Below are 15213 nucleotides of genomic sequence, written 5' to 3' on the forward strand. Positions count from 1 at the left end.
CACAAATGTATATAAATATGAATCGAAAGTGCTGCGACCTTGAAGAAGTCAAGTGAACTAGACTAATTCCCTCCACCACGTCGACTGGATCCTGGCGGGGAACATCAGAGCTCGTCTCGTAGGGTCACCACCAAATAAATTATATACTCCAGTATCAGAGTCTGAGCAACACAACGTTGATATTATTTACCTTCCATCGTGTCTTTTTCATTTATATTTTCTGTTACATTAAACATCAACTCATTCCAACCAATTAATCCTAATGTGTGTTATGATAAATCTGTTTTAATTGATCATCTTATTGTTGGAACAAATGATAATCGGAGTAATGTACAAGTGTGTTCACTGAATAATATAAAAAAAAAAAAGCACGTTCCAGTGAGTGTATGACGTTGTTGTAAAGTTTGTGCACCTGTACACCTTTTTTTTGTTATTCATGGATTATACTGACATGACTAGACCTTAGTACATCACTTGTAAGTATCATAAATAGTTTCCATATTGCTTTGCAATTACATTTTAATCATAATAAGTAAGTAATAGATTTTATTTAAGGTTATTTATTTCATTGACATTTGATGTAAGAACTTTGATGTCTTGATGTTCAATAGAATTTCGTGGTGTTTCAGGTATCTAGTGAGATATTAAATATTTCAATTAAAACCTAACTTACTTCAAGATGATTGAATGAATTTTATTGGAACATGGAGCGATATGTAACACATTTTTATTGAAAAATCATTTTTTACCCCAAGGAATCTTCAAAACAATTCCAATTAATTTATCCTCGGTTGAATTTATTTCATATATATTCGATCAATAACCTTTTTGTACACCCTACATCGTCACGCTCTTCGGATAAGTGCGTGCATGTATAAGCAAAAAAAAGCCTTGACATGTTACATATATTTGAAAATAATGAGTCTTGATAATGTTCTGTTAAGTACTTTTTTTATTTTCATCTATTTTTTTTTCTTTGTATGCTTTTTATGTTATCATTAAGTAGCTTTCTCTCTTTCCACAGATTCACTAGGTGGTTTTTGTGATTGTTTACTATCACTGTAATGTGATAGACTATAATAATAATTTATTGCTTGAGGATTGGTTTCAATTGGTTTTGGTGTGTGACTGTCGTGAGAACTTTGGTGTTTATATTTTCATATAAATAGACGGAAAAATGTCAATTGGGTAAATAAGTATTTAATTTATTAAATAAACTAATAATGGTAATGTTTTATTTTAGGATAATAATATTAATAAATTAATATTTTAATTTATTCAAGTCAAAGACATAAACATTAAAGTTCTCCATTTTGGCGAATGTTAATGCAAATGTTAATAAATAAAAAACGTACAGCTTAGGACTAACCCATGGACTATTTAGCTTTGCAGTTAAATGATAATTATTATTTCTATAAATTAATAAAAATAGACGGACTTAACAATGAATAATTTTTTTTATTAGCTAGATATTTATGATATTGATTGAAGCACAAAGTAAAGTGAGATGCTTTTGTTATGAGCTGCTATTTAAAAATTTTCATTTAATTGTTACAATGCCAGTGTCCTTTTATAGACAGACAGGTTGTGGGCAAAAACAGTTGTATAGCCATTAGAAACTCAATGACAGTGTAGGATCCATGCAAGCGTAAAGTGAAAATATTCTATTGTCCAACTTTGTAACAATAATCATTCAAATATTTTAAATACATCCGTGTTACTTATCGTGTTTATTATATTTTAGTCAAAACAGATTAGATACTATTTTAGTTCTTTTTAACTTGACTCATTTAACTGCAGATTCATTATCTTGCTAATTATCATCTATACAAAGAATTAATTTATTTTTATTAATAATAATTAGCTGATCATTGTTTAAATACTTTTTCCATTATCTAATAATTCTTTTTTATAATCAATTTCTAATTTTATTTTTCTTTAAACAGTAAAATAACAAAGCCTTTCTTCCTCTCTATTTTCTGTTGCAACTTCCGTCAATAGATTTCTAGCTGATGTATTTTATGTTTATCTTATTGACAAATCCGTAAAAAAATGTTGTAATTAATTTTTTTTTGTTCTTTCCACACCTGTCGAACCATAAAAATTTAATATACCTTTATACATATTTAATACCGTTACGTTCGATATAATCATGTAGAAAAAAAAAATGCACTCATAAAGTGCATACCCAACTGACGATCACCCTCAGATAATTTCCTATCTCCCTTCACAAGTGTATCTAATATATATATATATATACATAGGAAGTATAGAAAGCTTTGTCTCCACGTTCTTCATGCACCATGAAGCGAATTCAATGTCAAACTATTCAATATACTTGATAGGAAATTTACAGGAAAGAAGAAATACTGGTGAAATAAAAATAAATCATGTGTTATATCGATTTCAATTAAATTGATTAAATAATTTATTATATATGTGTTATTTTACATTAAATTTTAAGAAATACTCATTTTTTGGTGGATAAGTATTTTAAGAGGGCAAAATGGACCCTCCAAAGATACTTTACTTAAAAAAACAGTTTGAAGGTTATTCATACTCCATACAAATGGAAAGAATAGAATAACAAATAAATCTATATTGATTTGTTTGTCGAGATTTGATTTAATTGAAACTATTTATGGGTATGATAATTGATGAAAAAGTATGCAACTGGCTGATGGTAAATGATTAAATGACTGAATTGAAATTTATTTCATTTTTATTGATATAAATTAGAGATTTTAAATTTGATATTATATATTATTAAAATCATCATACCATGTCACGTACACAATAATACTTACCGTGACTTCCTGCAGTAAATAGTTATTATCTCTTTCGTCATTCAAATATTGTTCTACATTTAACTTAACACCAACTTGGTGATAAAAAAAAAAATAATATGGAGACCTCCACTGTGATCTAGACTCAAGGAATTTTGATATTTTAACTTTCGTTTATTTTTGTTACAACTTTTTTTTTATTCAATAATGGATATTCATTAAATTTCTATCTTTATATAACAATGAACCATCAGAGCTGTAGATTTCTAAACAGAACTTAATGAAAGCATATTTTTATTTGAACAGAAAATCAATCATAAAAATATAGCAGACTGGTGCAGGAATGAAAGTTTTATCTTTTAATTTATTTCAAGGTTTCTTGCAATAATTGTATCATTCATAACATGAGTGAGGAACAAAGCTTGGAGATACACGTGTTTTATCGATGAAGCTTTGATGGTCTAGAGAAATGTATGATATTGATATAAATAGATTTTATTAAACCACATAGGAACGAAAGAAAGAAATAAAATGAGGACGTGTAATATAAGTCAATTAATGCGTACAGTGTACACTAAATTATAAAAAGTAAACTAGACACCTTGCAGTACTTTTTTTGTAATGAATAAACGGTAACTATAGAGAATCAAATGACTTGAATGGAAATCCCGTTCGACAATCAACCTCCCTACTACTTTATTCATTTTCTTTACCAACGCACTATTAAAAGTCCCATTGAGTTCGTGCTCTTATATGGCAACAAATAAAGATAATATACTTATATTTTGTTTCGTCACGTTTTAAATAAAAATATTTTATTGTTGTAGAAACGACACAGCTGACTTAAAAATGAGGGTGAAACGTGGCCGAAACAAATCAACTATCGAAAGGTTTTTGATGATGAGTTGGCTGCAGAGTATTTAGAGGAATAAGACTTGGTATTTGAAGGTACAGAAATGATGACTGCGATGGCAAGATTACCTAGTAAACCAACGACTTCTACAACTCAACAGAATCAACAGTTGTGGGGTTATTGGAACATGCAAACAAGACAACCACCACTACCAACCTATGTCCGTCAACAGCATTGTCAGACTGTCGACCATACGGGTATTATTAATATTATTATACAGTCCCTATTTTCTTTTTTAATATTAAATAAGATTTTTTGTCATTTCAGTGATTGGGATGGTAATTTTTTCAAACTTAACCTCACCTTTTTTTATATATCAATCGAGAGAATTATTTAAAAATTTTACACATTATTTATGAACTGTTAAATATTTTTTATAAGATACTTTTTAAGATATTTAGTATTGGAAATGGTAAAACAATGCTAGAGTAAGGTTAAAATAAAAAATAGTGCATTATATTATATAAAATCTATTTAGATTGAATTAGATCTCAAAATTAGGTTGATTAGATTTAGATAAATAATAATTGATCTGATCACATCTACGAATCAGACGTGATTAAATAAAATAAGATCATATCAAATCTGTACAGACCCAAATAGATTTAATAATCTGGCCTGATCTAATAATTAAAATAATTAGATCAAATGACATCTTATCAGATATAGTTAGATTCAGTCAATATACAGATCTAATGAATAATAGATCTATTTAGATTCGTTAGACTAACTACTGCATATTAATTTATACAATAAAATTCATTTAGATCTTTTCATATAAAATTAGATCTATCCTATAGAGATCTGGTTAGATGTTTTTTTTAAGATCTATCGACTGTTAGCATGAATATTTATCTAGATAACCTGATATCTTTCATTATCTTGAAATAATTTTATTAAACAAAAAAATATATTTTCCAGGCAAAAGAAAAAGTGCCGTTGAATTACTCCAAGAGACCAAAGCATTCTACGTAAAAAGTGAAATAGTGCTTGACCGAAAGCAGGAATTAAAGAACAGTGGGCATCTTCAAGTGGCACCATCGACAGCACCTGGTGCTCCCCCACGGCTTTTAAGGAAGTGCGGGAATCCTGTGAGCTGTAATACCCAAGGATCATCACAGCTGTCTTTAACACCTGGTCCTTGCTGTTGGACTAATTGCCAAGATAGACGTAAGTTTATTGAAATTATTTTTAATTGTTATAATAAATAATATTATTATTATTAAATAAATTATAGAAGATACAGTAAGTCCTCAACGTACACTGCCACCCACTCTACCACCAAAAAGTCCTCGATTAGTATCAGTACCTCAACGACGTACGATATCCGGACCACCTAGTGGTACCGGTAGTGATCAGCTACAGACGAAATTAAGAAGGCTACTCAATACAGACAGTAAAGAGAATGTATTCTTTCCTGATACTCCTCCAGCTCTTACTCCTACAAGTGGCCGAGATGATAAGTTCAAATACTCAACCGGAAGTCCATCAGGATGTAGAGATGATAATGTTGATGGAAGAATAACTAGGGTAAATTTTACACCACTTATCTACTCTAGTATAATATTTCATGTAAATGAATATATATCATTTAAAAAAAAAAAAAACAATGAATAAATAGACTGATTAATTTAATAATATTTTTAGCACTCAAATACACCGGATGTTCACTTCAAATTTGGCCGAAGTAATTCCAATTCTCACTCGTCAAGTAAAAGCAACAGGAAGTCAAATATTTCGCCGCCCACTGAGAATACTATTTGTCATAAATCATTACCAGACTTACACACTAGTATAAGACGTCGATCCTCTTTATCTCCTCGCACTTCGACAAAGTCCTCGAAAGCACTAGCCTCAGGCCATTACCATTCAAGTACCAATTGTCCTGATTGTGAAAGTAGTTCTGATTATTCAGAACATAGTTTCAAACGTGATTCAATTGGTTATCGTAGGTAAGATTAATAGAATCTAATAGCTACCAATTGAAATATCATGAACAATTATTGCTTAATAAATTATTTAATCAACAATTCTAGCTCTAGACATATTAGAAGATCATTTGGATCTGGTGGTGGTGATGCTAGTAGTGTATTATCATCTGGAGAACGCACACAAAAATCATCGGGATCTAGTAAACTTAGTCATGGAGCTACTGCTAGAGATTCTGGAGGCTCCTCTGGACATTGTACTCATCGGAGTGAACCTCCTCCTCGAATACAGGTAGGAATAATTTATCAAAGGTTCTTTTTAGTTCTGAAACTAAATTATAATCATGACATTAAAATATTTATTTAATAATAAAATTTTAATTTGATGAAGTTTTCATTTTAATTAACATTGTCTTTTGAGGTTATATTCAAATCAAATCTGATCTGATCAGATCTGAAAGTGTTTTTTATGGGTCATTTACTTATTCTAATTCATTACTCACTTGAAATCATCTAGGATTGCTGGAGTCACGTGCGTCGTGATAGCGGAGCGTCAACTCAACATTCCAATGAACGAGATAGATCACGGAAGGAAAGCTACACTGGTGGTAATCAATCGATTGTACCTAGAAACATTAGCCCTGGGTCAGAAAGCAGTGATAACCCTGGTGATTACAGTCCGACTGGTAATTCGAGGTAAATACATTTTATTTTCCATGATATCACAATTATTAGCAATGGTTGAATGAGTCTTTAATGAATGAATGATTCTAGATTTTCTGATGGATGGAAAGAAGGTCGTGGAAGACCAATTCTTCGCTCAAAGTCAGACATAAGTGATCGTTACTGGAGAAATGATAATGGTCGATCAGTGAAGCAACCTCGTCCACCAAGATCAGTAACAGAATTGGAAGATTTCTTTGATAAGCTAGGACTGGATTCAGATAATTATGAGATGATTGCTTTACCAACATCAAACACATCATCACCAGTCTTTTTCGATAGTGTCAGCTCAGTGGATTCAGCACTAGGCCTTCATCCTTGGTCCGGGAATAATAATAATCAACAGTCGAGTAATGGAACAGGACCACGGTGGCAAGGGAATAATTGTACTGTTAGCAATGAAGAGACTAGTCATCGTGTAAGCGAACCACCTAGTATTGTTGAAAAAAATGCTAGGATTATTAAATGGTTGTGTCAGTGTCGGAAGGTGCAGTTTGGTTACAGTTAAACCAGTAATGAAAGTTTGTTGAACTTATTTCCTTTATTAAATTAGCACAATAATTAAATATCTTACAGTACCTTCGACAAAATAAGCTATTATCTTATTATAACTTTTATCTTATCGTTAATTGAAATGCTAATTAACTGTTAAGTTTTGCATTTATTAATTCAATTCAATTATTTATTCATTTTTTATTCATTAAGGATCAATTCATTGACGCGCCCTCTTTTTTAGAATTGTTTATTTATAAAAACAAGTGTGCCATTATTAAAGTAATAAGTCATTAGATAATTGTCTATGTGTAAAGATCAGTTGTAAAAAAAATAAGTACAGTAGAGTCTCCATAATTTGGTCTCCTACAAACAAAAAAAAAAGGGTGGAGAAAACGAACGTTTTCTGCACTACGAAACCAAGTATGTTATTCACTCTTACGATTTGCAGTGTAGAAATAAGAATAGTGTTCTGTAAAATGGTAATTCTTCGAATTCAGAGCCTCAAGTCGTTCATGTTATAGAGACTCTACTGTAATTATGTTGACTAGCTTATCAAAAAGACAATACCCAGAAAAAAATGATCAGATCTACTTAAGCTTGATCTAACCTAGTTAGATTTGCACAGCTATGATTTGATCAAGCCTAATCTAATAATAAAAATAATTAGATTAACTAAGATCTTTTCACATCTAATCTATCAGATCTAGCTAGATCTGGCCAATGTACAGATCTAATCATTTTTTCTCGGGCATACCTTATTTCAAGGTCATTGAAAAAGATAAAGCTTTTTTATGTAATTAAAAAAATTTATCTAAAGCTACTAGACACTTATTTTCAAGCAAGAGTCTCATTTTCAGACTGTCAGTGCTTTTTAGAATTTAATTCCTTTTATTTTGAGACTTATTTTATGATATTGCATTTGGACAAGAGTGTTGGAAAGATATGGTAAATCAATGTTGATCAATTTTAGTCTTTATTAATGATCTAAATAATTAAAAGGACTTTTATCTTAGCAATGGTGATGATCAAAGCCTTGGATATTGATGAAATCAATTACTGCTATTGATAAATAATATGTTGAATAAAGTATTTTACATTTTTTTTTCCTTTTTTATTATTATAATAATGGTAAAATAAATTTTTGACGATGTTGCAGACTTGTAAAAAGTTTTATTCATGTAATTGAAATGTTGAAGAGTAATTTTATAATTGTTTTTGATATGTACATTATTATGTTTGTGGAAAATGATAACGAAAATTGCAATTTTAATGTAATTTATGTATGAAATTTTATTTTTTTTTGAACTATTTGTTATGGTAATTTTGATTAGTCTTTTATTAGACAATCATTTGTTGAATTAAAAAAAAAAATATTAATAATAATAAATAAATAAAATAATCCATCGTGTTAATCTTTCAAGATGAGATTCTAAAATAAATGAGATAAATTTCAACGATTCTAAAACCAAAATACTTTTACTAATATATATTCTATATCAGATGAAGTTAATATTTTATTATCTGTACATTAATATATATTTATTTAAATATTTTACATGAAATTCCAAAAAAAAAAAAAATTATTATATTTATATTGTCATTGTCATTATAATACATAAAAATTTTATTGTATTAAAATATTTTTCAGTTACTTTTAATTAATGGAGAGAATTCTTTTCTTAGTTATTAATTAAATAAATTCAATAATTGAATTAATTAATTCAATTAAAAAAAAAAAAAAATAATAATAGGTACACCATTTGGCGATTATTAAAATAAAAATATATTTATTATCAATTGTTTATTACAATGCTTTGTTTATTAATTAAATATATTTATATAAATTCCAAATTTTCTTGTTAAACAAAAATATTTTTTTAAATTATTTGTTTTATAATTAATACATTGTACTATACTATAATTACAACAAAAGAAAAAAATTATCTCCATCTTTATATTATTGTATAAATAAATTTATTTTGTTATAAAACCTAAAGTTAATTTTATATCTCAAGGATAAATATAAAAATTATCCCTAATTATTTATAAAAATGTTTTTGTATCATTTTTGTTGATAATTGTCACTCAAATGCAATAAGATTTTAATTAAAAAAATAACTCAACAATTTTACAGCATCAATAATAATATTAATAATAATAATAATAAAACTGTCATTTATATATAAATATCATTAATAAATGAATGACTTCAGGACAACGAAAAAAAAAAAGAGCAGTGAATAGAATTGAGTTGATAAGAAATGAATTGAAAGAAAAAAAAAATAATAAAAGCATAATTGAGAAGTGTATAAAATATTTTGGATGATTTTTGTATGATAAACTGTAGGTCTTTGTTGATTAAGATATGTTGGAACTTATCAACTGTGTACTGGAATTAATTCACTAAAAAATGCATGAATAAAGGAGCATCATAAATCAATCAATTAAAAGTTAAAAAAAAAAAAAAAAAAATATTAACAATTATTATAATAATAAATTTTAAACTATAATTAAATAATATTCACAATTATAATTAAAATATAATAAGGTTCATTTTAAAATAGTAATGTACGATGCAATTTTTTCAAGTTAAAAAATAATTGTATATTATATTTATTCAATAAGCATCATATGATTCTGTCATGCTCATTAAGATTCACTTTGAAACAAGAATTTAATAAAATAAATAGTAATAATGATAACTAGTGAGATAATGTAATGAAGAAAATAATCAATCAATTTATGTTAATTAAAAATTGAATAAATTGATTGAATAAGAGTGATAGGAATTAATTTCAGTAATAGAGTAGAAGAAGGAATCAAAGAATTGATTATAAAATAATAATTCAAATTTTTTGATGTTAATTAAATGTATATTTTAGATCAACTTCTAGATGTGTATGATAGACCAGAAGCAAAATGTTCTCATGTTATTAATTCATTTTTATTCGAGACTTTTGGAGATAGTATTTCTATAATTACTCTAATTGAACAACAAGTAATAATACTGATGGAATTAATATTCAATAGAATCAACAAAGTTATCTTCATAATTATAAATAAACTCATTTATTAACAAATAAAATGTCTTGGGTTTATTAACTTACCCTTAGAAGATCATTGTAGAGGGGTCGATTACTGTAATTCAGAATTTCATGGTATCTTCATATTTTGAATGTGTGTACGTACGTACATTTGTCCGTACGTATGTCTGGATTTTTTTCATCCACGAAATCTCGAGAATGAATGAAGATATTGACTTTGTATGAATTTTATTCGAAAGATAATGTAATGAAGAAGATCCGAGAGAAATTTTAACTAATTCGGTCGAGCCCTTTTTTTTATAACAAAAAAACTATAAAATAAATAGAGTGATGGAGAATTGGAAATACATTCTGGCTATTGGATGATCAATATTAATATGTGATCGGGTCAATATCAACAGAGTATTGTTGTACACAACTACACATGACTCTTGACAACTCCATATTGTTTATAACAATTTAAATGAGTTATGAACATTAAAAAATAGTTGCCACTGATGAAGTGATGATTGCTGCTGATAGATTGGATCTATATTAACTAAATACTCTTGTCAATGACCACACATGACTCTCAGCTATTTCATATTGTTTATAACAATAGCAATTTGTTGTAAACAATTAAAAAAAGTTTCCAGCTACTGAATGAACATTATTGATGATGAATCGGATCAACATTGACGAAATATTGTTGGTAATGACTGCATATAATTTCAGACAATCAGACATTGTTATTAACAATTGCTATTTGTTATAAACAATGGAAAAAAAATATTTTTCACATTTCATTGGAGTTGATAGAGGAAAACTTTGATGGAAAATTCGTTGTCTAGACATAAAATATTCGTATAACTTTTTTTTTTGTTAAAAATAATTCCTGATTAATAATAAATTGCCAAGATAATAAAAAGAAGGTCGTTAAATTTGTCATAAAATGCATTATTCTTTCAATTTCCTCGTAACGTTTTAAACTCAGTTGATTATCGATCGCTTTATTTGCGATAAAATCCCTCGAAGCATTCTACCAATTCAGTGCTTTGAGTATTGAAGAGTAAAGATTGAAAACGAGTAGTAGTAAAGTCGACGTATGGTCAGCCTTGGTCTATTTACATAACGACAAGTCTATTTACTTTAGCAAGACAACTCCAACTGAGTGTATGATGAATAACGGAAATTAAAGAAACAACATTTTCCAATGTATATTTCATTTAATCATTGACATAAAATGTCTATGTTATTGTAAGTAACTTCATGACTTTTAGATACATACATAGATATTTTCTGTCTCTTTGGAGAGATAAACTTGCTTTATACCGTCACGTAGTATCTAGTATTACGTGCAGCTTAATGTTAAGCTACAGAAAAAGATATATAAGTGATTCGAGTTACAATCTCAATAATAAAATCAGTAGAAAGTTTGAATGATGTTGGTGGAGATGGTTGGAGATGTGCTCTTCTTCTTCTTCTTCTTCAATATAAATGACATACAAGTAGTTTGTTTGGAAAAATTATATTAAAAAATATTGTTGGAGAGATAGATTTCTTGGAGAGATATACCAAAGGGAAGAAAAATTCCTAATCAAACTTTTCAGTGAGAAACTCTGATGAAACTTATTCAATTCTGTTGGCCTCTTCAATAAGAAGAGTAAAGCAGAGGAAAACATTGAGTCGATCAAGTACAACTGGGAATACTCTCTCTATCTCTCTTTCTCTCTCATTTCTACCTTAATTCATCTTTTATTTAATTAAATCGAGTCCCAACAGCTTCCCCTCATCATAACTCTCTCACTCCTTGGTACACTAGAGTACTGGGAAACATTCTTGACTGAGGTATTACTGTGAGAAAGGACTTTCCTTATTCTTTTGCTGATATTGACAGCCAGCAAATAAGATTAATTAGATCAAAGGTCGTAGAGCTTGATAAATAATTATCCAAGTGGAAAATTTATTGGCCCAGACTATAATTTTAAATGTGATAAAGGTCAGGTGTTGATAGATTTGTCAAAATTAGAGGTTTCTTTTTTATTCCTTTAAGTAATTTGTTCTTCAAAACTATTATATTTTAACATCAAATCATTCTTCGCTTTTTAAATCGATAAAAGCTTTTAACTAAAATTATTTGTTTATAAATAGTTAAATTGAAGATCTAGAAAGTAATGAAAAGTACTTTTCTGATTGATAAACAATTGATTATTTTAAATATTGGAATATTAATTAATCAATTAAACAATTTTTTTATCAATAAAAAAGTTAAAGGTACAACATGTAGAGAGACTTTATTACCTCATCAATATAAAAACACTTATCTTATGATTTTTATCCCTCTAAAATACTTACTTGCTAAACAAAAAAAAAAATTAAATTACTTACCTCATCATTTTTGACGTTGATTAACATATTACAGCCTCAATTAAATCAGAAGTAGACACCTCAAGAGATTTCCTTGTAAATATTTCACCACCAATCCAGTATCTTCATTACCTATGCTGAAATATTAAAATACAAATATTAGATAATTTTAATGATCAATATTAAAGAAGCTATAAAAAATATTTAAAGATATATTCCAAATACTTACCATGCATGTCATTAAGGGATCATTAGTTTATTGTCAATCATTTGTTACTGAACCCTAAAAGACGGCTGCTCTTTAAACCGATTATCGATTACCAGAGAATCTTTTGATAACAATAATGGTCCAAAAAAAAAAAAAAAATCCTTGAAAAGATTTTACACGTAAATGCCTAAATATCTAAAGCTCTTTTGCCTTTTAAAAGCATCATTATAAGATCGACCCTCGGTCTTTCCAATTTCCTTTACCTCAATAATTCTGTTAGGGGGACCAAAGTGTAGATTCTAACATCATTAATTTTTGATTAATCGATACTGTTACAAATCACGTGGACACTAACAGCCCACCTGTACTCTGAAGGAGGGTTGATACTTGTCAAGCCTTCTCTTCACCTCTTCTCCATGGATTTAATATTTAATCCAAGCTTCATATTATAATCTAGGACATCTAATGACAATTTATGTTGATGATAAAAAACATCAAATGTCACCTTCAACTTCTTTCCAACTTGACATTGCTTAAAACTTCTTGCTGATGTTTATATGATCCTAGAGCAATTTCAGTTGTGGTATACGAAGAGATTGGAGGGTTTATAGTTCTCTTGATACTTTCAGCAGACGCCCATGGCAACAGGTTGCCTAGCAACAACGGTATGCGTATTGTATCTTCCAGGATGATGCTCATCGTTTTGGTATGGTGTGTAGCTAGCACCAACGTTACCATTCTCTCCTCACCTCCACCTCATCCCCACTTTTCCTTTGCTACTCTACCAACCTACACACATATATATCAACGTTTATTCACGCGTATTTATGACTACATGCATATTTCGTTACTCTATTCTCTCATACTCACATGTTCTCGCTCGTGTTTGCTCTTGATTTATATTCATTCGATATTTATTCAAAACTTAGTGAACCAAGGGCATTTGTAGCCAGCTACTACTGCTTGTCCAATACTACTTTTCATTCAGATAATTCGAGGCTTCCCCTTTTTTTTCTGGTATAAAATATATATTTATCAAACAGATCAGCAAAAAAATACATCATTTATTTCTTCCAACTTTTATCAATGTTATTATTATTATTGTTACTGAGATTGTTGGAGACTTTTTATCAGAATCTTATCTACTTTAATCATATCAACTGGTATTTTTAAATACCCTAATTCTTCAAATACATTGTAAAATATATATATCGAAAAATAGCTGATGCTGATATCAATGTTGAATAAATCACAGAATTTCTTTCTCATAATATTTATCAGCATTCTGACTGGGTATAGGGAATATTTATATTCAAAGTATAGTGGAATAAAAAATGGATTCATAAATGAAATAAATGCATCCGATAGAGGTGGAGTATCATTGGAAAAATGATACTAAATGGTAAAAAGCTGATTATTATTAGGATGCAGAAAGTAATTAATTAACTTTTTTTTTTTTTAATTCTTTTATGGATGAAAAAGAAATCGAAGGTTTATTAAAGAGCTTTTAGTTCTGGGATTTCAATTTCAAGATAGAAATGAAAATTTGTATTTGATCGAGATTATTTTTTAATTTTCTACGAAACTTGAAATAGTCTAGTACTATCAGTTGATTAATTGATTATTGAATTGACCTCTAGGTTAGCGTGAAGAAAAGTGCACATTTTTACTTATTTAATATCAAAGTAATAGAAATAAATTTTAGAGGATTCGTTTATTGGTTGTTATTTGATGTTAGGTATCATTTCAAACTGTCCTTGAACTCGCTCAGTTGACCATCATCATCATCATCATCATCATAGCTTCGTGAAAATGCTGACAATAAAAAAGCTCCAATTTTTTTTTTTTTTCGATTGTACTTATTGAACTTGTTTAACAGTTGACGTTTAATTCTCTTCAAGTAATCTAGCTGACTAATTAGAACTATGAAATTTTACTGGTATACTCGAATTGAAGATACGGTTGACCCAAATTAATTGCATTCAATGTGACGTTGTCTGTACTTGTGTCGAGTTTAATGAACAGTCCATATATTACAATCATGAGTTTGAAAAATTTTATTTCAATTTCAAGTTGATGGTCAGAGAGATATTTTTAAAAGATTGGCGTGTTTTTTTTTTTCTTTTAATAATGAAATTGACATGGGTTATTTTTTTCAGATGTGTTTTAATCCAATTAATCAAATTGATTTAAAGTAATGTTTTTTTACAATGTTTTGATGATAATTGTAACCATTATTGAGTAAAAATAATTGATTATACAATTCTATGGTGTAGAGAAATATAATTGACCTAGGGAGACAAGTATGACATTTCCACCCGGCTTTACCCTCTTTTAAGGGTGTCAAAGTGAATTTTTCCGGGCCGGGCCCCGATTCCGCATTTCTATGCATCAAGACGAAGAGAATGAGCCCTCAATCATTAAAATCGGAATACTTTTATTTTTTGGCCGAAAAAAATGGAAAGGGGTACCACTTGCCATTTTTTGGGGGTGAAAAATCGAAGTAGTCCGATTTTCAAGTTTGACCACTCATTCTCTTCGTCTTGATGCGTACAAATGCGGAATCGAGGCACCGCCCGGAAAAACTCACTTTAACACCCTCAAAAAGGGGTAGAACTAGATACAAATTACGAATCATCATCCCCTTGACTTTAAACCCTTATAACTCATGAACGGACGGTCCAATATCTGTTTTTAGGGACGTTTTAGAAACTTTAGAATCGAAGCTATAGATTCATATCTACAAAATAAGTGTAAAAAATTTCTTTCA

At 28.8% G+C, this 15213-nt stretch overlaps 1 protein-coding gene across 1 annotated transcript; it reads left to right on the forward strand.

Annotated features, from left to right (window-relative positions):
* The first annotated feature begins 140 nt into the window (after nt 1–140).
* Nucleotides 141–7397, forward strand: LOC118063605 (uncharacterized). Its single transcript, XM_035077679.1, has 8 exons — nt 141–476; nt 3614–3896; nt 4621–4869; nt 4937–5229; nt 5347–5651; nt 5736–5919; nt 6145–6323; nt 6402–7397. Exons 2-8 carry the CDS (start codon nt 3743–3745, stop codon nt 6856–6858), a joined length of 1821 nt encoding a protein of 606 aa, XP_034933570.1. The 5' UTR covers nt 141–476; nt 3614–3742; the 3' UTR covers nt 6859–7397.
* Nucleotides 7398–15213: the final 7816 nt, after the last annotated feature.

The sequence above is a fragment of the Chelonus insularis genome, unplaced genomic scaffold (assembly GCF_013357705.1).
Source record: "Chelonus insularis isolate UGA/USDA-ARS -01 unplaced genomic scaffold, ASM1335770v1 contig_146_pilon, whole genome shotgun sequence".
Lineage (NCBI taxonomy): Eukaryota > Metazoa > Arthropoda > Insecta > Hymenoptera > Braconidae > Chelonus > Chelonus insularis.

What these genes read in the sequence shown, in the direction of transcription:
- LOC118063605 (XM_035077679.1), top strand. Translation starts at nt 3,743, where the DNA reads ATGATGACTGCGATGGCAAGATTACCTAGTAAACCAACGACTTCTACA. An exon ending in GACTAATTGCCAAGATAGAC is followed by an intron (nt 4,870 to 4,936) that starts GTAAGTTTATTG and finishes AATAAATTATAG; the next exon opens with AAGATACAGTAAGTCCTCAA. An exon ending in AACCTCCTCCTCGAATACAG is followed by an intron (nt 5,920 to 6,144) that starts GTAGGAATAATT and finishes GAAATCATCTAG; the next exon opens with GATTGCTGGAGTCACGTGCG.